This window comes from Erythrolamprus reginae, chromosome 2 (genome assembly GCF_031021105.1).
Source record: "Erythrolamprus reginae isolate rEryReg1 chromosome 2, rEryReg1.hap1, whole genome shotgun sequence".
Lineage (NCBI taxonomy): Eukaryota > Metazoa > Chordata > Lepidosauria > Squamata > Dipsadidae > Erythrolamprus > Erythrolamprus reginae.
In genome coordinates, this window is record NC_091951.1 from 18,868,219 (window position 1) to 18,893,979 (window position 25,761).

At 44.4% G+C, this 25,761-nt stretch overlaps 1 protein-coding gene across 1 annotated transcript; it reads left to right on the forward strand.

Annotated features, from left to right (window-relative positions):
* Positions 1–342: 342 nt before the first annotated feature.
* On the forward strand, positions 343–25,721 carry LOC139159837 (zinc finger and SCAN domain-containing protein 16-like). Its single transcript, XM_070737256.1, has 4 exons — positions 343–476; positions 16,577–17,464; positions 20,489–20,579; positions 22,682–25,721. Exons 2-4 carry the CDS (start codon positions 16,676–16,678, stop codon positions 23,197–23,199), a joined length of 1,398 nt encoding a protein of 465 aa, XP_070593357.1. The 5' UTR covers positions 343–476; positions 16,577–16,675; the 3' UTR covers positions 23,200–25,721.
* The last annotated feature ends 40 nt before the right edge of the window (positions 25,722–25,761 follow it).

A 25,761-nucleotide genomic window follows, 5' to 3' on the forward strand; every position in this document is an offset into this window, starting at 1 on the left:
TCACAATAGAATGTACAATTGGATTAGGAAAAAAAGAAACGACTTAAGATACAATGTGAAATGACTGATGAAAATTAGAAAACGTGTAAAAGTAGAATTCAGTGGATATAATCGAGTGGATACAATGAAAGAAAATAGGTGTGGATCCACACTGAATGACGGTGACGTTCTATAAATGAAAAAAAAAATCAATCAATAAAACATTTTTTAAAAACCCTCTTTTATTTAAAAAAACGCCCCCGGCCCAAGGATGGGGAGGTCGGCAGGGGAGGAAAGCGCCTTTCAGAGCCCATTTGCTATTTGCCTCCCTGAGCCTCACCTCTTCCTGCTCAGAGCCCTCCCACGGAAGCAGCTGTATTTATTTTAATGCTTCTAGCTCGCAGCGAGGTCCCACTTCCTCGTCTTAAGGGGCGGGAGGCGTCCTCGTTTTGCCTTTCCCGAGAGTGGGGAGCGAGGGTCTCCCCGCAGGAATTCGGGTGAGTTGGGCCGATCGGAGCGCGGGGTTCCACGTGGGGTTAAGAAAGCGAAGCCGACCCTGTTGATTTCGATGGGATCTTAACACACACACACTCATCCTCCCTCCTGGAAGATCCTTAAAAGCGAATTGAAGGCAGGTGGACTTGCAGCTCAAAAGTTGCCACCCTAACATTTCGGGGGCGGGGGTTGTGGCTGCGTGGAAACTCAGGGTCTGGACCCCTCCCCACTTCAGCTATTGGGACCTTTTGTGCCCCCCTCCCTTTCAGCCCCAGGGCCAGGATGGGGAAGGAGTGGGGAGACACCAATTCTTTGGGGGAGGGGGGTGTCCTACTGGGCCAGCAGTCTTCCTATATATGTATGTATGTATGTATGTATGTATGTATGTATGTATGTATGTTTGTATATGTCACATGTTTTTTTGCTGAATTTGAAAATTAAGGGAGACTAGGATAGATCTATTTTGGCCTTATTTTGGCCTCATCAGCTAGCCATACCCTCATTGGGACAACTCCCCCCCCCCAGATTGGAATTGCCCCAACCCTCCCTCTCTTTCGTAAACTACTGAAGACTCACTTATACCGCCAGGCATGGGGGAGTTGAGATATTCCTTCCCCCTAGGACATTACAAGTTATGCATGCTATGTTTGTGTGTATGTTTGGTTTTATAATAAGGGTTTTTAGTTGTTTTTTATTATTGGATTATTCATGTTGTTTTATCATTGTTTTTAGCTGCCACGAGTCTACGGAGAGGGGCGGCATACAAATCCAATAAAAATAAATAAATAAATAAATAAACCTGCAACCTTTGCCTTGTAAGGCAGAGAATTAACCTCTAGGCTACAGTATCCAATATAGCTGCGAGAGCTATCATGGGCTTTCCTAAATATGCCCATGTTACACCAACACTCCGCAGTCTGCATTGGTTGCCGACTGGTTTCCGGTCACAATTCAAAGTGTTGGTTATGACCTATAAAGCCCTACATGGCATCGGACCAGTATATCTCCGGGACCGCCTTCTGCCGCACGAATCCCAGCGTCCGGTTAGTTCCCACAGAGTTGGCCTTCTCCGGGTTCCGTCGACTAAACAATGCCGTTTGGCGGGACCCAGAGGAAGAGCCTTCTCTGTGGCGGCCCCGACCTTCTGGAACCAACTCCCCCCAGAGATCAGAGTTGCCCCCACCCTCCTTGCCTTTCGTAAGCTCCTTAAAACCCACCTCTGTCGTCAGGCATGGGGGAACTGAGATATTCTCCTCCCCCTAGGCTTACAAAAAATGTATGCATGGTATGTCTGTATGTATGATTGGTTTATTAAATTAGGGTTTTTAAATTAATTTAAATATTAGATTTGTTTCTATTGTCTTATTATTGTTGTTAGCCGCCCCGAGTCTACAGAGAGGGGCGGCATACAAATCTAATAATAAATATACATATATGTACACATATATTTATATTTATATATTAATTAATTAGAGTTGAAAGGGACCTTGCAGGTCATTAAGGCCAACCCCCTGCCTAGGCAGGAAATCCTGTTAATTTAACATTAACAGAGTTGGAAGGGACCTTTTCAGGTCATTTATGTATTTATTTATTTTGTCCAACAAGTATAGGATTATAGTTTGTATAAGCCAAACATAAGTAGTAAGTAATGATAAAAGAAGACAATAGGACAGGGACGGTAGGCAAAATGGTGCACTTATACACATCCTTTACAAACCTCTTAGAAAAGGGGAGAAGTCAACTGTAGACAATCTGAGGTTAAAGTTTTTGGGGGTTTGGGGAAGAAACCACAGAGTCGGGTAATGTGTTCCAGGCGTTGATCACTCTATTGCTGAAGTTGTATTTTCTGCAACCTAGTTTGGAGCGGTTTACGTTGAGTTTGAATCCATTACGTGCTCGTGTGTTGTTGTAGTTGAAGGTGATGTAGTCACTAACAGGAAGGACATTCCGAGACATTTGAGTCTTCGGAGAGGGGCGGCATATAAATCTAATATATTATTATTATTATTATTATTATTATTATTATTATTATTATTTATTTTTATTATTATTCTATGATTTTATGAACTACTGTTGGAGGCATGTAATCTAACGCCTGGCCCAAGCGGGAGAACCCTACAATTGCCTCTACCTAGGATAGAACTTACAACCAAACTCCTGATTGTGAGGCAAGAGCTCCACAGAGTGTGGGGGTCAATTTATTTTCCCAAAGCCTCTGAAGGCAGGACAACAAACGATGGGTGGAAACTAGAGAACTAGAGTCAAGCAGAGAAGCAATCTGGAATTAAGGAGAAACTTCCTTGGGCGGGAGGAGACAACAAACAACTAACCAGTGGAACAGCTTGCCACAAGAAGTTGTAGGAGGTTTTTTTAAATAAGAGATTAGACAATCAGTTATCTGGACTATGATAGGTTCTCCTGCTTGAACAGGGGGGGTGGACTAGAACAGTGTTTCCCAACCTTGGCAACTTGAAGGTATCTGGACTTCAACTCCCAGAATTCCCCAGGCTGGGGAATTCTGGGAGTTGAAGTCCAAATATCTTCAAGTTGCCAAGGTTGGGAAACACTGGACTAGAAGGCCTTCAAGGTCCCTTCCGACTATATTCTGATTCTGTTCTTCTCCCGCTCTCTCTTTTTAAAAAAACTATTTTTATTGATCTTTTATAGCTGAACCTATTATTTTTTGGGGGTGGGTGGGTTGGAGGCTGGGGTGTTTTTTTCTGGCCCCGCCCCTCCTTCAGTTTCTGTTTAAGAAAAATACTTTAAACTCCTGTATGGAGTTCAGCCAGTATTAGGTACTATAGTTGTATCTGGGATGCCAAGCTGTAAAAGACTTGTTATGCAAATACAGGTAGCTCTCGGCCTACAACCTGCCATCGAGGCCATAATTGCTTGTAGCTAAGCTGAGATGCTTGTTAAGCGAATACTGCCCACATTTTAGGACCATTGTTAAGGGAATCCCAGCAGATCTTGCTAGTAACATCTTTTTAAAAAGTTTTTTCCTCCACATTCCCTATATACATCAATACATACACCTTAAACCATAGCAATAAGTTACACAGTTCTACATTTTTATCCAATCAATCATGAATCAATGTACTATTTTTGCACCTATTTTATGCTGTTATTTACCAGTCTGTTTTTTGTCTTTTTTTTACACTCCCCTCTTTCTACCTTCTTACTCCTTCTCTCCTCCTCCCTCCTTCCCTCCTCTCATTCTCTTCTCTCTTCCCTTCCTACTTACTCTTTCTCCCTCTTAACCTCCCCTGAGTGATTCTAATCCTAATTCATCTTATATTTAACAGACTGATAACGTATTTTATTTATTTATTTATTAGATTTGTATGCCGCCCCTCTCCCTAGACTCGGGGCGGCTCACAGCACACAATGAAACAATTCATAACAAATCTAATAAATTTAAAAAACTTTAAAAAAAACCCATTATTAAAACAGACATACACACAAACATACCATACATAAATTGTATAGGCCCGTGTGTGTGTGTGTGCCTCAATTCCCCCATGCCTGACAGCAGAGGTGGGTTTTAAGGAGTTTACGAAAGGCAAGGAGGGTGGGGACAGTTCTAATCTCTGGAGGGAGCTGGTTCCAGAGAGTCGGGGCCGCCACAGAGAAGGCTCTTCCCCTGGGACCCGGCAGACGACATTGTTTAGTCGACGGGACCCGGAGAAGGCCAACTCTGTGGGACCTAATCAGTTGCTGGGATTCGTTGGGATTCGATATTCCCTTATATCTTTAAATTATCGGTGTCCCTTCTATACTCATTATTTTTTATATCATATCTATACAAGTAACTCTTTACTCTAGGTATATACTATTAATTTAATGCTTTCTTCTCAAAACCAAATTTTCACCTGTGTGTACCATCATTTATTCTCCATTTTCTTGTCTTTTTGTCATTCTAATTTAATTTCTATATTCATTTTCTATGGGAGCTGCCTAATTCTCAAGGTTCTACCACCATTTATTCTCCATTTTCTTCTCTTTTAATCATCCTTATTTGATTTCTATGTATATTCATTTTCTATCCAGTCATAAAATGTCACCTATACATTATATACCCATACATATACCCCTGTGTTAAAGGCTTAAATAAGGTTCAGGAGGGGTGTTTTTAATAGAAAAGTGAACACAAGAACAAGGGGCACAATCTGAGGTTAATTGGGGGAAAGATCAAAAGCAACCTGAGAAAATATTATTTTACTGAAAGAGTAGTAGATATCTGGAACAAACTTCCAGCAGACGTGGTTGGTAAATCCAGAGTAACATATATCCATCATAAGATAAAATACAGGAAATAGTATAAGGGCAGACTAGATGGACCATGAGGACTTTTTCTGCCATCAGTGTTCTATGTTTCTATAATATTCTGTATCTTCCTTTTCTTTAATTTTCATTGTCAAATCTATTCAATCTGCACAGTCCAAGATTTTTTAAATTATATCTCCTTCAGATGTAATTTCTGCTGCTTTCCATTTTTGTGCAAATGCAATTCTAGCTGCTGTAACTACATAGACAATTATATATGTATCTTCCTTTTATTGAATCTGGCTTCCCCCATGGACTTCGCTTGTCAGAAGGATGCCAAAGCAGATCCCATAATCCCCGGGATATTGCAGTGTTCATATCTATTGCCAAGAGTCTGGATTTTGATCATGTGACCCACGGAGGTGCTAAAATGGTCACAAGTCAAACACACTGTTGTTGTAAGTCGAGGACTGCTTGTTACAGTTGCTCTGCCTTGACCCCACGCTGGTGAGCGGTTACACCGAAATCTCATTTCTTTTTGACAACTGCACATCGGAGCTGTAGAAATGCCAGCGTTGTCAGTACAAATTGGGGAGAGTAACTGAATTTAAACATGCCTGGGATAAACATATATCCACCCTAAGATAGTGACCATTTGAAGTTATAATGGCACTGAAAGTGACCATTTTTCACATTTAATTAATAATAATAATAATTTATTGGACTTGTATGCCGGCCCTGTCCGAAGACGGGGCGGCTCACAACAATAATAGAACAATATAGCAGTAAAACAAATCCAATATTAAAAAACATATATAAGACCTCAGCAATTAAAACCATACAGCACATACATACCAAACATAAAATATAAAAGCCTGGGGGAGGATGTCTTAGTTCCCCCATGCCTGGCGATATAGGTGGGTCTTGAGTAATTTGCGAAAGACAAGGAGGGTGGGGGCTGTTCTAATCTCTGGGGGGACTTGATTCCAGAGGGCCGGGGCCGCCACAGAGAAGGCTCTTCCCTGGGGCCTGCCAAACGACATTGTTTGGTCGACGGGACCCGGAGAAGACCAACTCTGTGGGACCTTATCGGCCACTGGGATTCGTGACCATTTGCAGCATCGTGTGATCAAAATTCTGCTAGCTGCTTGGCGACTTACAGTCACATGATCCCCTTTTGCGACTCTCTCAGAAGCAAAGTTAATGGGGAAGCCAGATTTACTTAACAACCATGTTCCTAATTTAACAACCAGAGTGATTCTCTTAACAACTGTGGCAAGAAAAGTCTTAAAATGGGGCAAATCTCACTTGACAAATTTCTCACTTAGCAACATCCATGTTGGGCTCAATTGTGGTCGTAAGTCAAGGACTTACTTGTATTTTCTTACTTTACTATTAGTTCAAAATTTGTCTCCATCCAGTTTTTAAATATTAACCAAGTTCCCTGAAGACGGGCTACAAGAATGGTGGAAGGTCTTAAGCATAAAACGTATCAGGAAAGACTTCGTGAACTCCATCTGTAGAGTCTGGAGGACAGAAGGAAAAGGGGGGACATGATGGAAACATTTAAATATGTTAAAGGGTCAAATAAGGTTCAGGAGGGAAGTGTTTTTAATAGGAAAGTGAACACAAGAACAAGGGGACACAATCTGAAGTTAGTTGGGGGAAAGATCAAAAGCAACGTGAGAAAATATTATTTTACTGAAAGAGTAGTAGATCCTTGGAACAAACTTCCAGCAGACGTGGTAGATAAATTCACAGTAACTGAATTTAAACATGCCTGGGATAAACATGTATCCACCCTAAGATAAAATACAGAAAATAGTATAAGGGCAGACTAGATGGACCATGAGGTCTTTTTCTGCAGTCAGACTTCTATGTTTCTATGTTTCTAAGGATGCCTGTTGCTTTTTTAACCCTCTGGGAGTTCCCTAGTTCAATTCCTACTTTCCCCCCTTCCTTTCAATGTTGTATTTTTTTTTAAATAGCAATTGGGATTGGAATTGCCATTGCTAAGCCATGCGAAATCACATGTTTTCACTGCTTAGCAACTGCAAATCCCAGTCCCAGTTGTTAATTGTTAAGCTAAGACAGGGGTTTCAAACTCATGTGCTGGCCCCACACCCGCCAGTCTTAGCAGAGTGGGGGGGAGTCCTGATATCACACCCCCGAGCTAGGAGTATGTATGTTGGAAATTATTTTAAGAATTTTTTTCTCTCCACAATTTATAATCTACGCTTATTTATTTTATTTTATTTATTTTATTTATTTTATTTATTTTATTTATTTTATTTATTTTATTTATTTTATTTATTTTATTTATTTTATTTATTTTATTTATTTTATTTATTTATTTTATTTATTTTATTTATTTTATTTATTTTATTTATTTTATTTATTTTATTTATTTTATTTATTTTATTTATTTTATTTATTTTATTTATTTTATTTATTTTATTTATTTTATTTATTTTATTTATTTTATTTATTTTATTTATTTTATTTATTTTATTATTTTATTTTACATGGTGGAAGGTCTTAAGCATAAAACGTATCAGGAAAGACTTAATGAACTCAATCTGTATAGTCTGGAGGACAGAAGGAAAAGGGTGGACATGATCGAAACATTTAAATATGTTAAAGGGTTAAATAAGGTTCAGGAGGGAAATGTTTTTAATAGGAAAGTGAACACAAGAACAAGGGGACACAATCTGAAGTTAGTTGGGGGAAAGATCAAAGGCAACATGAGAAAATATTATTTTACTGAAAGAGTAGTAGATCCTTGGAACAAACTTCCAGCAGACGTGGTTGGTAAATCCACAGTAACCGAATTTAAACATGCCTGGGATAAACATATATCCATTGTAAGATAAAATACAGGAAATAGTATAAGGGCAGACTAGATGGACCATGAGGTCTTTTTCTGCCGTCAGTCTTCTATGTTTCTATGTTTCTATTTTATTTTTTTATTTTATTTTATTTTATTTTGTTTTGTTTTGTTTTGTTTTGTTTTGTTTTGTTTTGTTTTGTTTTGTTTTGTTTTGTTTTGTTTTGTTTTGTTTTGTTAGTCCAATACATAATACAGTGTTCCCTCGATTTTCGCGGGTTCGAACTTCGCGAATAGCCTATACCACGGTTTTTCAAAAAAATATTAATTAAAAAATACTTCGCGCTTTTTTTTCTATACCACGGTTTTTCCCGCCCGATGACATCATACATCATCACCAAACTAATAATTTTTGCAAACAAATAACAAAAAAAATAATTATTGTTAATAATTATGTTTATAAATATCAGGATCTCTAAGTGTCTTATTCAATGGTGAGTACCAGTAATAATGGTGAGTAAATGGTTGTTAAGGGAATGGGAAATGGTAATTTAGGGGTTTTATATTAATTGATTCTATCTATATAATTGTCTCAGATTAATTTTATAACTGACTGGTTAACCTTTTTAATTAATTAACTATTTTTAATTTTTATACATTTTTTAACTAATTTATTGGGGGGTAATTTTAGTGATGGATATCTGGGATCAGATGGAAGGTATATATGAAATGAATCGAATGAATGGTGGGACTAACTTGCAGGATGGGTGGGGTATGGATGAGGTAAATGGTAATTGCAATTTTTACAATATGAACGGGTGGGGTGAGTGGGACGGTATGTATGGCAACAATAGGGTCAGTATGAATGCAGAATTTAGCCTACCTGGCGGTAGAGAGACAGGAGGGATGGGGGTATCTTTCTCTGGGGTGACAGAGGGCCAGAATATCCCGGTTCTGCTGGGGAGAGGTAGATATGGCGGGAGTCACGGGGCTAGCCGTTCTGGAGGAAAAAGAGATCGCTGCTTAATAGCGATCCCTTGTTCCGGTCCCATGAGCTCAAACCGGAGCCCTGGTGACGAGTGTAATCCGGGCCCTGGGCTCAAGCTGCTGCTACTCAATGCCAGATCGATCGTGAATAAAGCTCTCCTCATCCGGGATCTGATCCTGGATGAGGAGGCCGGTCTGGCATGTGTTACTGAAACCTGGCTGGGCCCAGAGGGAGGGGTGCCTCTCTCGGAAATATGTCCAGCCGGGTTTCAGATATGGCACCAGCCTCGACCCCAGGGAAGGGGGGGAGGAGTGGCTATTGTAGCCAGGGAGAGCCTCCATCTGCGTAGACTCGTTGCTCTTGAGATCGCGGGTTGTGAGTCACTCCTTGTGAAGTTGGACTTAGGGGTTCAGGTGGGCTTGTTACTCACGTACCTGCCTCCCAGCTGCGTGTCAACAGCCCTGCCTGTGCTGCTCGAAGAGGTGGCCGGGCTGGCGGTGGAGTTCCCCGGACTCATTGTCCTGGGGGACTTCAATCTGCCGTCGCTCGGCGGTTCCTCAGGATTAGCACAGGAGTTCATGGCCACCATGACAGCCATGGACCTGACTCAAGTAGTTCAGGGTCCGACTCACGAGGGTGGACACACACCCGATATGGTATTCCTCTCGGAGCAATTGAATAGTGGTCTGAGACTACGGGGCTTAGAAGCATTGCCTTTGTCATGGTCAGACCATTTTCTACTGCGGCTTAACTTCCTGGCTCCAATCCTCCCCCACAGGGAGGCGGAACCGATTAGGAGGTTCCGCCCCAGACGCCTAATGGACCCTGAGGGCTTTCAGAAGGCGCTTGGGGTTTTACCAGACTCGCTCGTCCACAGCTCGGCAGAGTCTCTTGCTGAGGCCTGGAACAAGGCTGCAGCGGAGGCTCTTGACCGAATTGCGCCACTGCGACCTCTCTGTGGCACTAGACCCCGTAGAGCTCCATGGTTCAACGAGGAGCTCCGGGAGTTGAAACGCCAGAAGAGACGTCTAGAGCAGTGATTTTCAACCTTTTTTGAGCCACGGCACATTTTTTACATTTACAAAACCCTGGAGCACATTGAGGGGGGCGGGGCGGCTAAAAAAAGTTTGGACAAAAATTTTTTCTCTCTCCCTCCTTTTTTTCTCTCTCTCCATCCCTCTTTCTTCCTTCCTTCCTCTTTTTTGCTCTCTTTCTCCCTCCCTCCCTCCCTCTATGTCTTTCTCTCTCCCACCTTCCCTCCCTCTCGTTCTCTCTCTCTCTTTCTTTTTTTCTCTCTCTTGCTCTCTCCCTTGCTTTCTTTCTCTCTCTTGTTGTCTTTTTCTCTCTCTTGCTTTCTTTCTTTCTCTCTCGCTTTCTCTCTCTTGCTTTCTTTCTCTCTCTCTCTTGTTTTCTTTCTCTCTCTTGCTTTTTTCTCTTTCTCTCTCTCTTTCTTTCTCTCGTTTTCTTTCTCTCTCTCTCTTGCTTTCTCTCTCTCTCTCTTGTTTTCTTTCTCTCTCTAAGCTTCGCGGCACACCTGACCATGTCTCACATCACACTAGTGTGCCACGGCACACTGGTTGAAAAACACTGGTCTAGAGAAGCGATGGAGGAAGAGTAAGTCCGAATCCGACCGAACACTTGTAAGAGCTTTTATTAAGACTTACAAAGTGGCGCTCAAGGCGGCAAGATGCGCGTACCATGCCGCCTTGATTGCATCAGCGGAATCCCGCCCGGCTGCCCTGTTTAGGGTGACCCGCTCCCTTCTAAATCAGGGGGGAGTTGGGGAACCCTTGCAGGGCAGTGCTGAGGAATTTAACTCGTTTTTCGCTGATAAAGTCGCTCGGATCCGAGCTGAACTCGACTCCAATTGCATAGCAGTATCGGCTGACAATGAGTCAGTTGAGGTGACTGGGGCTAAATGTCTTTGTCCATCTGTCTGGGAGGAGTTTGACTTGGTGACACCTGATGAAGTGGACAAGGCCATTGGAGCTGTGAGTTCTGCCACCTGCTTACCGGATCCGTGTCCCTCTTGGTTGGTTTCAGCCAGTCGAGAGGTGACACGGAGCTGGGTCCAGGAGATTGTCACCGCCTCCTTGGGGAGGGGGTCCTTCCCGGCTCCTTATAAGGAGGCACTTGTGCGCCCCCTCCTCAAGAAGCCCTCCCTGGACCCAGCCGTGCTTAATAACTACCGTCCAGTCTCCAACCTTCCCTTTATGGGGAAGGTTGTTGAGAAGGTGGTGGCGCTCCAACTCCAGCGGTCCTTGGAAGAAGCCGATTATCTAGGGCCTCAACAGTCGGGTTTCAGGCCCGGTTACAGCACGGAAACTGCTTTGGTCGCGTTGATGGATGATCTCTGGCGGGCCCGGGACAGGGGCTTGTCCTCTGTCCTGGTGCTTCTTGACCTCTCAGCGGCTTTTGATACCATCGACCATGGTATCCTTCTGCGCCGACTGGAGGGGTTGGGAGTGGGAGGCACTGTTCTCCAGTGGTTCTCCTCCTACCTCTCTGGTCGGTCGCAGTCGGTGTTAGTGGGGGGTCAGAGGTCGACTCCGAGGTCTCTCCCTTGTGGGGTGCCTCAGGGGTCGGTCCTCTCCCCCCTGCTATTTAATATCTACATGAAACCGCTGGGTGGGATCATCCAAGGGCATGGGGTGAGGTATCATCAATATGCGGATGATACCCAGTTGTACATCTCCACCCCATGTCCAGTCAGCGAAGCAGTGGAAGTGATGTGCCGGTGGCTGGAGGCTGTTGGGGACTGGATGGGTGTCAACAAACTCAAACTCAATCCAGACAAGACGGAGTGGCTGTGGGTGTTGCCTCCCAAGGACAATTCCATCTGTCCATCCATTACCCTGGGAGGGGAACTACTGACACCCTCAGAGAGGGTGCGCAACTTGGGCGTCCTCCTCGACCCACAGCTGACATTGGAACATCATCTTTCGGCTGTGGCGAGGAGGGCGTTTGCCCAGGTTCGCCTGGTGCACCAGTTGCGTTACTCACAGTCACTCATGCCCTTATCACCTCGAGGTTCGATTACTGCAACGCTCTCTACATGGGGCTACCTTTGAAAAGTGTTCGGAAACTTCAGATCATGCAGAACGCAGCCGCGAGAGCCATCGTGGGGCTTCCCAGATTCGCCCACGTTTCTACAACACTCCGTGGCCTGCATTGGCTGCTGATCAGTTTCCGGTCACAATTCAAAGTGTTGGTCATGACCTTTAAAGCCCTACATGGCATTGGACCAGAATACCTCCGGAACCGCCTACTACCGCACGAATCCCAGCGGCCGATAAGGTCTCACAGAGTCGGCCTTCTCCGGGTCCCGTCGACTAAACAATGTCGTCTGGCGGGCCCCAGGGGAAGAGCCTTCTCTGTGGCGGCCCCGGCCCTCTGGAATCAACTCCCCCCGGAGATTAGAACTGCTCCCACCCTCCTTGTCTTACGTAAACTGCTTAAGACCCATCTATACCGCCAGGCATGGGGGATTTGAGACACCTTTCCCCCAGGCTTATTATAATTTATGTTTGGTATGTATGTGTTGTTTGGTTTTTTAAATTGATAGGGTTTTTAGTTTTTTTCTTAATATTAGATTTGTGCCTGTACAATATTGTTTTATCGCTTGTTGTGAGCCGCCCCGAGTCTTCGGAGAGGGGCGGCATACAAATCTAATAAATTATTATTATTATTATTATTATTATTATTATTATTATTATTATTATTATTGAAGTGTTAAGGGAAGGCTTGTGATACTGTCCATAGCCAAAAATGGTGTATTTACTTCTGCATCTCTACTTCGCGGAAATTCGACTTTCGCGGGCGCATCCCCCGTGAAAATCGAAGGAACACTGTACACATTGAAGAGAATAGATATATAGTAATATAAATAAAGAAAAGAATAGATGAAAAGATATAAAAGTATAGGTGAACATATTTGAAAGGAAGAAAAGATAAATGAGATAAGGAGAGACAATTGGACAGGGGACGGAAGGCACACTGGTGCACTTATGCACGCCCCTTACTGACCTCTAAGGAACCTGGAGAGGTCAATCGTGGATAGTCTTAAGGGGAAAATGTTGGGGGTTAGGGGTTGACACTACTGAGTCAGGTAATGAGTTCCACGCTTCAACAACTCGGTTGCTGAAGTCATATTTTTTACAGTCAAGTTTGGAGCGGTTAATATTAGGTTTGAATCTGTTGGGTGCTATTGTGTTGTTGCGATTGAAGCTGAAGTAGTCATTGACAGGTAGAACGTTGCAGCATATGATCTTGTGGGAAATACTTAGATCGTGTTTTAGGCGTGGTAGTTCTAAGCTTTCAAGACCTAGGATTGATAGTCTGCTTTCGTAGGTTATTCTGTTTCGAATGGAGGAGTGAATGGCTCTTCTAGTGAAGTATCTTTGGACATTTTCAAGGGTGTTGATGTCCGAGATGTGGTATGGGTTCCAGACAGATGAACTGTATTATTATTATTGTTGTTGTTGTTGTTGTTGTTTATTAGATTTGTATGCCACCCCTCTCCATAGACTCAGGGCGGCTCACAACAATAACAAAGACAATGTAAGAACAAATCTAATAATTAAAAAAAAACACTAAAACCCCCATTATTAAAAGTAAGCATACACACAAACATACCATGTATAAACTGTATGGGCCCGGGGGAGATGTCTCAGTTCCCCCATGCCTGACGGCAGAGATGGGTCTTAAGAATTTTACGAAAGGCAAGGAGGGTAGGGGCAGTTCTGATCTCCGGGGGGAGCTGGTTCCAGAGGGTCGGAGCCGCCACAGAGAAGGCTCTTCTCCCGGGTCCCACCAAACGACATTGTTTAGTTGACAGGACCCGGAGAAGGCCAACTAACCGGTCGCTGGGATTCGTGCGGCAGAAGGCGGTCCCGGAGATATTCTGGTCCGATGCCATGAATGGCTTTATAGGTCATAACCAACACTTTGAATTGTGACCGGAAATTGATCGGCAACCAATGCAGACTGCGGAGTGTTGGTGTAACATCAGCATACTTTGGGAAGCCCATGATTGCTCTCGCAGCTGCATTCTGCACGATTTAAAGTTTCTGAACACTTTTCAAAGGTAGCCCCATGTAGAGAGCGTTACAGTAGTCGAGCCTCGAGGTGATGAGGGCATGAGTGACTGTGAGCAGTGAGTCCCGGTCCAGGTAGGGCCGCAACCGGTGCACCAGGTGAACCTGGGCAAACGCCCCCCTCGCCACAGCTGAAAGATGTTTCTCTAATGTGAGCTGTGGATCGAGGAGGACGCCCAAGTTGCGGACCCTCTCTTAGGGGGTCAATAATCCCCCCCCCAGGGTTATGGAAGGACATGTTGAGTCTGTATTCAAAGATGGGTCTGGCAAACATTTGTAGGCTCTGGTGAGTAGTGTGACATTGCCAGAGCAGAAGCTGCGTAGGATCAGGTTAACAACTCTAGAAGCCTTTGTTGCAGTGGGCTTTGGCACTTGGATCATTTGATATTAGTATTCCATAAAACATATCAAAACACACAATTATAATTTCCTATTTTTGCATCTTTTTTATACTATTTATGTCTGTTTTTCCTCATTTTTTTTGCACACCCCTCCCTCTATCTCCATCTCCACCTTTTACCTTCTCTCTCCTTCTTTTTCACTTCTCCCTTCCCTTTCTACTTCCCCTTTCTCCCTCTTAACTTTTTCCCTGAGTGATTATAATAATTCATCTTATGTTTAACAGACTGATTCCCCTACATCTTTAAATTACCGGTGTCCCTTTTAAGCTCATTGTTTCTTATATCATATCTATACATATAACTCTTTACCTAAACAAGTGCAAAGTTATGCACATCGGGGCAAAGAACCCCAATTATACCTACCAACTGATGGGGACAAAACTTTCTGAGACGACCCAAGAAAGGGATCTTGGGGATTTGGTGGACAGCTCATAGAAACATAGAAATATACAAGATTGACGGCAGAAAAAGACCTCATTATCCATCTAGTCTACCTTTATACTATTTCCTGTATTTTATCTTAGAATGGATATATGTTTATCCCAGGCATGTTTAAATTCAGTTACTGTGGATTTATCTATCACGTCTGCTGGAAGTTTGTTCCAAGGATCTACTACTCTTTCAGTAAAATAATATTTTCTCACGTTGCTTTTGATCTTTCTCCCAACTAACTTCAGATTGTGTCCCCTTGTTCTTGTGTTCACTTTCCTATTAAAAACACTTCCCTCCTGAACCTTATTTAACCCTTTAACATATTTAAATGTTTCGATCATGTCCCCCCTTTTCCTTCTGTCCTCCAGACTATACAGATTGAGTTCATTAAGTCTTTCCTGATACGTTTTATGCTTAAGACCTTCCACCATTCTTGTAGCCCGTTCAATTTTGTCAATATCTTTTTGTAGGTGAGGTCTCCAGAACTGAACACAGTATTCCAAATGGGGTCTCACCAGCGCTCTATACAGCGGGATCACAATCTCCCTCTTCCTGCTTGTTATACCTCTAGCTATGCAGCCAAGCATCCTACTTGCTTTCCCTACCGCCTGACTGCACTGTTCACCCATTTTGAGACTGTCAGAAATCACTACCCCTAAACCCTTCTCTTCTGAAGTTTTTGCTAACACAGATATAGATGGTTATTGAAACGGATGTCCAAGTGCCGCCTCTATGTTGGTTGAGGCAGGCAGGATTTCCTTGAATACCACTTGTTGGGGGTCAAGAGAAAGGGAGGGCTTTGCCTTCTCTTTCTGCTGAAGATCCCCAAGGACAATTGGTGGGCCACTGTGTGACCCAGAATGCTGGACTCGATGGGCTTTGGCCCGATTCAGCCGGCTTCCAACAACCCAATCAAGACTGAAAGGACAAATTTGCTAAACAACCTCATGATTTGCTGAACAGCCTCATCGGTTCACTTAACAACTGGGGCAAAAGATCGTAAAGCAAGGCAAACCTTAGAACTGGAAATTTGGGGTTCAGCAGTTGTAAGTTGAAGACTGCCTTTTATGTCTCACACAGGCTTCAGGGCCTCTTTTATCCTTCCCTTCCCTCAAATCGGTGCTTTGTTCTGTTTGATTGGCAGCTGCTTTTCTGTTGCTGATTTACAAGTTGGTGGGCTTTCGGGGGAAGGAGGGGGTTTCCTTGTACTGAGGTCCATCTTCTTTTGTCTGGTTTAGGTGACTTTCCCCTCAACTTTGTTTCCTTAAGGACTGGGTTCTTTCTTTTAAATGGCTCCCTGAAGGGATCTTCTAGACAAGATTCCTGGCTTTTGTCCACCCACAGAATGCTTGGCTGCATAGCTAGAGGTATAACAAGCAGGAAGGGGGAGATTATGATCCCGCTATATAGAGTGCTGGTGAGACCACATTTGGAATACGGTGTTCAGTTCTGGAGACCTCACCTACAAAAAGATATTGACAAAATTGAACGGGTCCAAAGACGGTCTACAAGATTGGTGGAAGATCTCAAGGATAAAACGTATCAGGAAAGACTTAATGAACTCAATCTGTATAGTCTGGAGGACAGAAGGAAAAGGGGGGACATGATCGAAACATTTAAATATGTTAAAGGGTTAAATAAGGTCCAGGAGGGAAGTGTTTTTAATAGGAAAGTGAACACAAGAACAAGGGGACACAATCTGAAGTTAGTTGAGGGAAAGATCAGAAGCAACGTGAGAAAATATTTTACTGAAGGAGGAGTAGATGCTTGGAACAAACTTCCAGCAGACATGGTAGATAAATCCACAGTAACTGAATTTAAACATGCGTGGGATAAACATATATCCATTCTAAGATAAAATACAGGAAATAGTATAAGGGCAGACTAGATGGACCATGAGGTCTTTTTCTGCCGTCAATCTTCTATGTTTCTATGTTTAGGTAGGGCAGCTTCACTCTAGTAGCCGCACAGGGACCACCTGTTCCTCTCCTGAGGGAAGGGTGGATGGGTGACTTGAGAGTCGGGGTGGCAAGGAGGGGGGGGGACGTTAGAAGTGTTGGGAAACTAAGGCACTGGTCTCTTCTCCCCACAGAACGCCAGAGACGCCATTTTGCCACCGGTTTCCCCTTCAGGGATCGTCTGGTCTCGCTTGGGAGAGATTCCGGCTGGTTCCTTGCCCGCACGAACCTGAATGGCCGACGGAGAGGCGCCCCGGACAGGATTCAGCCTGCAGTTGCAAGCTGCTCTGGAGAAGTGGATGCAGCCAGGATTCAAAAGGCAGGATCTGGGCCGAGCGGCTTCCAAACCGAGCGAGGAGTTAGGAGAAAACCGGAAGAGCTGCAGAGGGCTCGAGGCAACGGAGCAAGTGGTAAAACAGGAGCCGGACTTGCTCTCTCAGCAGTGGGAAAGCCAGTGGCAGGAATTTCTGAAAATGTCTGAATCCCAGCAGCCCTGGGGGGTTGGTTCCCTGGTCCAGGAGGAGCCCCCGCCCTGGGATGATGCCAAGGCCTTCCTGGCTTCCTTCGAACAGGTAGCTGAGGCCTGCCGGTGGCCCAGGGAGGAGTGGGCATCCCAGCTGCTGCCCGCCCTCCGAGGAGAAGCCGAACGAGTGTATTGCAACCTCGGGAGCTCCGAGCGGGAGGACTATGGGAAAGTGAAGGCGGCCATTTTGCACAGAGACGCTCTGGGCCGCGAGAAACAGCGACAGCACTTCCGCCGCTTCTGCTACCAGGAGGCAGAGGGGCCGCGGGGGGCCTATAGCCGGCTGCAGGCGCTTTGCCATCAATGGCTGAAGGTAGAGCATCACTCCAAGGAGCAGATTCTGGAGTTGTTGATCCTGGAGCAATTCTTGGCCATCTTGCCGCCTGAGATCCAGAGCTGGGTCCGTGGAAATAGCCCTGAGACTTGCGTTCAGGCGGTGTCCCTGGCTGAGGAGTTTCTTCAAATGCAGGCGGAAGGCCGTCAGCATCCGGAGCAGGAGGTAAGCCGATTCGGGAGGATGCCGCTGGGAACCGCGAGGCTTGGCATCCGTCCTTTGCGGACCAAACCAGGCGTGCAAAGCAAAAGATGCAGGTCAACCTTTGGGACTGGCGGCTGTGCCTTCATGGCATCGGACCAGAATATCTACGGGGCCGCCTTCTGCTGCAGCGACCAGTTAGGTCCCACAGAGTCGGCCTTCTCCAGGTTCCGTCAACTAAACAATGTCGTTTGGCGGGACCCAGGGGAAGAGCCTTCTCTGTGGCGGCTCCGACCCTCTGGAATCAGCTCCCCCCAGAGATCAGAATTGCCCCCACCCTCCTCGCCTTTCTTAAGCTCCTTAAAACTCATCTTTGTCGTCAGGCATGGGGGAATTGAGATATTCCTTTCCCCCCAGGCCTATACAATTTATGCATGGTATATTTGTGTGTATGTTTGGTTTTTAATAAGGGTTTTTAGTTATTTTAAATATTAGATTTGTTATATGTTGTTTTATTATTGTTGTTAGCCGCCCCGAGTCTACGGAGAGGGGCGGCATACAAATCTAATAGGTAGGTAGGTAGGTAGGTAGGTAAGAAAGAAAGAAAGAAAGAAAGAAAGAAAGAAAGAAAGAAAGAAAGAAAGAAAGAAAGAAAGAAAGAAAGAAAGAAAGAAAGAAAGAACGCCGGGTCTGGCCGAATGCCAAATCCAGAACCTGCTGTTACCCAACGTGGTTTCAGGGTACGTCAGCCCTTCAACTTAGTCTAGACAAGAAACCATGAGTATAAACATCTACCTTCTTTTGCATGGTTACAGTAACTTAATCATGCCAGTTTCCTGAGTGCGACAAACAGCACAACAGGCAAACCGGAAGTCTGTTTTTTCGAACTTCCGGTTTGCCTTTTGGGCCATTTTTCACACTGGGGCTTCAGGGAAGGTTCCCTCAAGCTTCCGGAGGGTGAAATGTTCTTCTTCAAGGCCGAAAATCAGCTGGTTAGTGGACGCATGCGCGCTGGAGCTGACATAAGGCAATACCTTTCACGCCCTCCAATATGGCTTCCCCAGAGAACACTGCTTGTTAGAAGATCCCAAAAGGGGATCACGTGACTCCCAGGGCACCACAACCATCCTGAATGTGAACCAATCCCCAAGCGCTTGAGTATTGATCATGTGACCACAAGAAGGCTGAAACTGTCGTAAGTGCCAAACAATGTCATGTTCCCTTTTTTGGGTGGGGCTGTTGTCACTTTGGTCACTAAACACATAAATCAGTGGTTCTTAACCTTTCTAATGCCGCGACCCCTTAATACAGTTCCTCATGTTGTGGTGATCCCCAGCCATAAGTCTAGCCCCAATTCTCCCAACAGAGCTTTAAGCTGATTGGCAGGAAGGTCAGAGGGACACACCCACTGTAAAAGCCTGATTGGTCATATTGTAAAAATATGTTCCAAGGCACCAGAATAGAAGCTTTAGTTCCTAACACCATAGGAAATTTGTCTTTTCCCATGGTCTTAGGCGACCCCTGTGAAACAGTCGTTCGACCCCCAAAGGGGTCCCGACCCCCAGGTTGAGAACCACTGATATAAATGGTCCTAAGTCCTTTTTGCCCTAGGTCTGGCTTCCTCCCCTCTCTCAAGGCTATTCCCACAGACCGTTGCAGGTCCTCAGGGAGGCATTGTAGACTCAGTGTAAAAAAATACAGGATAGTCCTCGATCTGCAACAGTTCATTTAGTGACCATTTGAAGTTACAAGGGCACTGAAAAAAATGACCATTGACCGTTTTTCACACTTAACAGACGTGGTATTATTATTATTATTATTATTATTATTATTATTATTATTATTAATTAGATTTGTATGCCGCCCCTCTCCATAGACTTGGTTTAGGACGGTTGCCTAAATGCTGGCTGGGGAATCAAATCAAATCAAATCAGTAAATAAATAAACGCCTTCATATCTTCCTTCCCTGCTTCCTGACTCTCTGTATTATTTATTTATTTATTTATTTATTTATTTATTTATTTATTTATTTATTTATTTATTTATTAATCAGATTTGTATGCCGCCCCTCTCCGTAGACTCAGGGCAGCTAACAACAATAATAATACAATGTAAACAAATCTAATATTTAAGTTAATTTTAAAAAAAAACCAATTTAAGAAACCAATCATACATACTTACATACCATGCATAAATTTTATACGCCTAGGGGGAAGGGAAAGTCTCAATTCCTCCATGCCTGACGACAGAGGTGGGTTTTAAGGAGCTTACGAAAGGCAAGGAGGGTGGGGGCAACTCTGATATCTGGGGGGAGTTGGTTCCAAAGGGTCGGGGCTGCCACAGAGAAGGCTCTCCCCCTGGGTCCCGCCTAACGACATTGTTGAGTTGATGGGACCCGGAGAAGGCCAACGCTGTGAGACCTAACTGGTTGCTGGGATTTGTGCGGCAGCAGACGGTCCCGGAGATATTCTGGTTCGGTGCCATGAAGGGCTTTATAGGTCATAACCAACACTTTGAATTGTGACCGGAAACTGATCGGCAACCAATGCAGACTGCGGAGTGTTGGTGTGACATGGGCATACCTAGGGAAGGCCATGATTGCTCTCGCAGCTTCATTCTGCACGATATGAAGTTTCCGAACACTTTTCAAAGGTAGCCCCATGTAGAGAGCATTACAGTAGTCGAGCCTTGAGGTGATGAGGGCATGAGTGACTTTGAGCAGTGACTCCCGGTCCAGATAGGGCCACAACTGGTGCACCAGGCGAACCTGGGCAAACGCCCCCCTCGCCACAGCTGAAAGATGTTTCCCTGATGTGAGCTGTGGGGTCGAGGAGGACGCCCAAGTTGCATTACCCAGAGAGAGGGTCTGCCCCCCCCCTGCTTAATCCTGAAAGCAAAATGAACCTGGGTCTCTCTCCCATTCCTGGTCCAGCTACCAACTCCCCCCATCCTGACCGGTCCACCAGTCACCTAGCCTTGCAACCCACCTCTTCCCCATCTTTCTCCCCCCGCCTTGTTGAAACAGATGTTCTCTCCTCCTGTTTCTAGGTGCTCAAGGAAGCGAGGGATGCTGCAGAGGATTGTGGGAAGGGGCCACTGTTCAGGGAGGCTAATCATGAAGGGAACTCTGGAGATACCGGTGAGTGATACAAACGGACGACTTAAAGCCAGTTGGTCGAATATGTGGATGCGGTGCAATTGCTTTGGGTGGATATTTTTAACTCCATCTCTTTTCTTCTTCGGCTCCCTTCCTGTTACCATTCCCCCTGCACAAACAGATGCAAAACATTTGCTTTAAATTTCTTTTTGGGATTATTATTATTAGAAACATAGACGTCTGACGGCAGAAAAAGACCTCATGATCCATCTAGTCTGCCCTTATACTATTTCCTGTATTTTATCTTAGGATGGATATATGTTTATCCCAGGCATGTTTAAATTCAGTTACTGTGGATTTATCTACCACGTCTGCTGGAAGTTTGTTCCAAGCATCTACTACTCTTTCAGTAAAATAATATTTTCTCATGTTGCTTCTGATCTTTCCTCCAACCAACCTCAGATTGTGCCCCCTTGTTCTTGTGTTCACTTTTCTATTAAAAACACTTCACTTCTGAACCTTATTTAACCCTTTAACATATTTAAATGTTTCGATCGTGTCCCCCCTTTTCCTTCTGTCCTCTAGACCAGTGTTTCCCAACATTGGCAACTTGAAGATATCTGGCTGGGGAATTTTGGGAGTTGAAGTCCAAATATCTTGAAGTTGCCAAGGTTGGGAAACACTGCTCTAGACTATACAGATTGAGTTCATTAAGTGTTTCCTGATACGTTTTATGCTTAAGACCTTCCACCATTTTTGTCTTTGGACCCGTTCAATTTTATCAATATCTTTTTGTAAGCGAGGTCTCCAGAACTGAACACAGTTTTCCAAACGTGGTCTCACCAGCGCTCTATACAGCGGGACCACAATCTCCCTCTTCCTGCTTGTTATACCTCTAGCTATGCAGCCAAGCATCCTATTTGCTTTCCCTACCGCCTGACTGCACTGTTCACCCATTTTGAGACTGTCAGAAATCACTACCCCTAAATCCTTCTCTTCTGAGGTTTTTGCTAGCACAGAACTGCGAATACAATACTCAGATTGAGGATTCCTTTTGCCCAAGTGCATTGTTTTACATTTGGAAACATTAAACTGCAGTTTCCATTGCTTTGACCATTATTATTATTATTATTATTATTATTATTATTATTATTATTTTTATTTTTATTATTATTATTATTATGTCAGTACAACACAGCAAACGAGATCACTATGCTGGATTTCATATTTCATCACCAGTTGGGCGCTTCCCAAGCACCTAGGACTGCGTGATGTAGCGGCGAATTATGTTTGCCGATCCCAGTAAAGCGGCCTTTTGCAATTGACAGATGGAGATTTTGTCAATTCCGATGGTTTTCAAATGTCCGCTGAGATCCTTTGGCATTGCGCCCAGCGTGCCAAGTACCACTGGGACCTCTTTCACTGGCTTATGCCAGAGTCGTTGCAGCTTGATTTTTAGATCTTCGTATTTCACTAATTTCTCTAGCTGCTTCTCCTCAATTCTGCTGTCTCCTGGGATTGTGATGTCGATGATCCATACTTTCTTTTTCTCCACGATCACAATGTCTTGTGTGTTATGCTTCATAATTCGGTCAGTCTGAAGTCGGAAGTCCCACAGTAGTTTTGCTTGCTCATTTTCGACCACTTTTTCGGGCTTATGATCCCACCAGTTCTTTGCTACTGTGAAATGGTAGTTCCGGCACAAGTTCCAGTGGATCATCTGTGCCACAGCATCGTGTATATTCTTGTAGTCAGTCTGCGATCTTTTTGCAGCAGCTGAGTATGTGATCGATTGTTTCATCTGTTTCTTTACAGAGTCTGCACTTTGGATCGTCTGTTGATTTTTCAATTCTGGCTTTGACAGCATTTGTTCTAATGGCCTGTTGTTGTGCCGCCAGTATTAGTCCTTATGTCTCCTTTTTGAGTGTTCCACTTGTAAGCCATGACCAGGTCTTTTCTTTATCCACTTTGCCTTCAATCTTCTTCAAGAACTGTCCATGCAATGCTTTGATCCGCCAACTGTCCATACGACATTGAGTTACATTTTTTCTGTACTGGTCCTTAGCTTGATTATTATTATTATTACTATTACTATTATTATTATTACTACTATTACTATTATTATTATTATTATTCCCCCATAGGTGAAGGAAGTAGAGGCGTTGACAAAGTGGAGAAATATGCGCTGGACAATTCCGAGCCCGAAACATCGCACGAGATACTGAGCGGGAGAGTGGAAGAGCAGGTGGCTCCGTTCGGGGAGCAGGAAAACTTTTCCCAAAGCCAAGACAGACTCATTTGGCCGCAGAAATTTCTTCCCAAGGAGACGGGCGATAGTGCCGTTCCTTGCCGAGGAGGTTACAGGGAGATCGGTCAGTCCAAGGTGCCCATGGTGAAGAAGTACAGTGTCTCCAGCGTCATGGCAAGGAGCTTCTACCATAAATCAAACTTCACTAAACAGAAAAAAATCCACCCGGGAGAAAAAACCTACAGCTGTTTGAACTGCGGGCGGAGATTCAGCCGACGGTCAAATCTTAAGCGACACGAGGGCATCCACACGGGGGAGAGACCCCACGAATGCTTGGAGTGTGGGAAAAAGTTCACTCGGAAGTCTTACCTCCTTAAACACAGCACCGTTCACATGTATGGAGGAGCGACATAGCGGCTGGTGTGAAAATCGGTACTGTGGGGAAACAAGTCCATAAAAGGGGGGATTTGATTCCCCTTCAGGTCTTTATTGTTCTCAGGGAACATCTGTTGCTGGCTACGTTGGGAACCCCAGGAAATACTAAGACCTTGGGGATATGTTAATCTAACACAGGGGTCTCCAACCTTGGCAACTTTTAAGACTTGGCTGAGGAATTCTGGGAGTTGAAGTCTACAAGTCTTAAAAGTTGCCAAGGTTGGAGAGCCTTTATCTAGGCCAGTGTTTCCCAACCTTGGCAACTTGAAGATATCTGGACTTCAACTCCCAGAATTCTTCAGCCAGCTAAGGACGCCAAGGTGATCACTTCCTGGATTCCATGGAATCCAGGATGTGATCACCTTGGTGTCCTTGCTGGCTGGGGAATTCTGGGAGTTGAAGTCCAAATATCTTCAAGTTGCCAAGGTTGGGAAACACTGACCTAGGCTACACAAGAGGGAGGATTCCTCTAGAGTTTCATACATTTTGGGGAGTGGGGAGCTCATAATTCACAAGAGAAGGAGGGGGAGATCACCCCAATCTTGATTAGATGGCAGTCTGTTTCCACCTCACTCCTTCTTGAGTTACAGGATGCCATAGCCCGGTTCGAAGGCAATTATTATTTGGGATATTTCGTCTGTGAAAACAGGAGTGAAGGCGTAGGTGCAGAAGTGGCGTTTGGAAGGCTGAAATGTTTCAATATAACAGAAGATTCTGAGACTGTCCACACTTTGAATGCCAGCGCTCCTAATTCCACGAGGAGGAACCGCGAGGAGCGAAGTGGCTCCGTGAAGAATTAGAAACACTCCAGTGTCAAATCTGAATGATCCAAACTCACTCCTATTAATCTGAGCAGACTGGGTACTTCCAAGGTGATAAGAGGGAAGGGGTGTCCAACTAGCGGCTCGTGGGACGGATGCGTCGCATACAGGCCACGCCCACCCTGGCTCTGCGAAGGCAAAAAAAATATGTCGCGATACGCCACGTGACGTGATCGAGTTTGATGCCTGTGATAAACGGAATGAGACTCCCCTTCCCTCAGAGCCATTTTACTTTTACAGTTTTTCTTTTGTTGGTTTGGTCTATTTCAATGTTTCTGAACCTTGGGAGGTTTTAAAATGCACGGACTTCCGCTCCCACAATTCTGGGAGCGGAAGTCCACCCATTTTAAAGGTGCCGACCTTCAGAACTTCCATTCTATTTATATTCAATCGATGTGATCACCTTCCTTTAAGGCAGTGGTTCTCAACCTTTCTAATGCTGCGACCCCTCATATTGTGGCGACCCCCAACCATAAGTCTAGCGCCAATTCCCCCAACAGAGCTTTAAGCTGATTGGCAGGAAGCTGAGAGGGACACCTCCATTGTAAATGTCTGATTGGTTGAGTTGCAAAAATATGTTCCAAGGCGCCAGAATGGACGCTTTAGTTTCTAACACCATGGGAAATTTGTCTTTTCCCGTGGTCTTAGGCGACTCCTGTGAAACGGTCATTCGACCCCCAAAGGGGTGCCGACCCCCAGGTTGAGGACCACTGCTTTAAGGTGTTAAAAACACAATATTATGCAAAAATAAAGTCTAGGATAGGAAAACATGACAGAAGAAAACAAGTTGAAACTTCTGTGGTGCCAGTAGTATATTAATGCATTGGAAAAACCAGGTACTTCTAAAGGCTGGCAGAGCTGGGACCATGTGGTCCTCAAAATGAAGATGCGGATTCAGAAAAAAATGCTCCTTCAAAGAAGAGCCTCCTCGAATTAGAAAATCCAACTGGAGCTTTCGAGGAATGGTGGTTTTTCATTTGAGGAGATCTTTATTTGAGTCGCTGTAGAACGCTCAGCTGGCTCTCCATGGATCAAGCCATAATTTGTCCAACTCTTAATTCTCAATCCATCACCTCTGCCCACTTTCTACTATCCCTGGCAGTCCATTTAAAGTAGTGTTTCTAACCCTGGCCTCTTCGGGGTGGACTTCGACTCCCAGAATTCCCCTGATTGTGTTGTTGACTGGGGAATCCTGGGAACATAAGTTGTACGCATTTTAAAGTCGCTAAGATTGAGAAACACGGATTTAGAGAAAAAGCTCCCAGCTGTCCTTTGCTTTTTTCCATCTTTCTGTTCAGAGCTTGCTAGATATAATTCACGTTTCTCTTTTTTTTTTTCCCCCATGCACACATATTAAAATAAAAGCTGGCACTTAATTGTGTAGTATGTTTTGAGTAATTATCGCCCCTCTTTAGAGAAGTTATTCCCCTTTTGTTTGCTGGAAATAATTTTGGGCAGCCGGTACACCTTCTGATAAAAATAATATTTTTTGTTCCTGATGGGGAATCACATAAGGGTGTGAAAGTGAGGGTGCACAATAACCAGGACGAAGTCAAAAACCTGGAAATCCTTCTTCCTCCACCAAAGCTACTGCAGGCTCTTTTGAAGTCTTGAGAAGACAAAACGAATGTAAAGATGCCTTTAGTGGGATTGGGATGAATAAAGTTCTGTCAACAATCATGCCAATATTTTTATTTCACTTAACATGTTGATCACTTGC

Excerpts from the sequence above, each read along its gene's own strand:
- LOC139159837 (XM_070737256.1), top strand. The coding sequence starts at position 16,676 with ATGGCCGACGGAGAGGCGCCCCGGACAGGATTCAGCCTGCAGTTGCAA. Across the intron at positions 17,465-20,488 it reads GTCAGCATCCGGAGCAGGAG|GTGCTCAAGGAAGCGAGGGA; the intron begins GTAAGCCGATTC and ends TCCTGTTTCTAG. Across the intron at positions 20,580-22,681 it reads AGGGAACTCTGGAGATACCG|GTGAAGGAAGTAGAGGCGTT; the intron begins GTGAGTGATACA and ends ATTCCCCCATAG.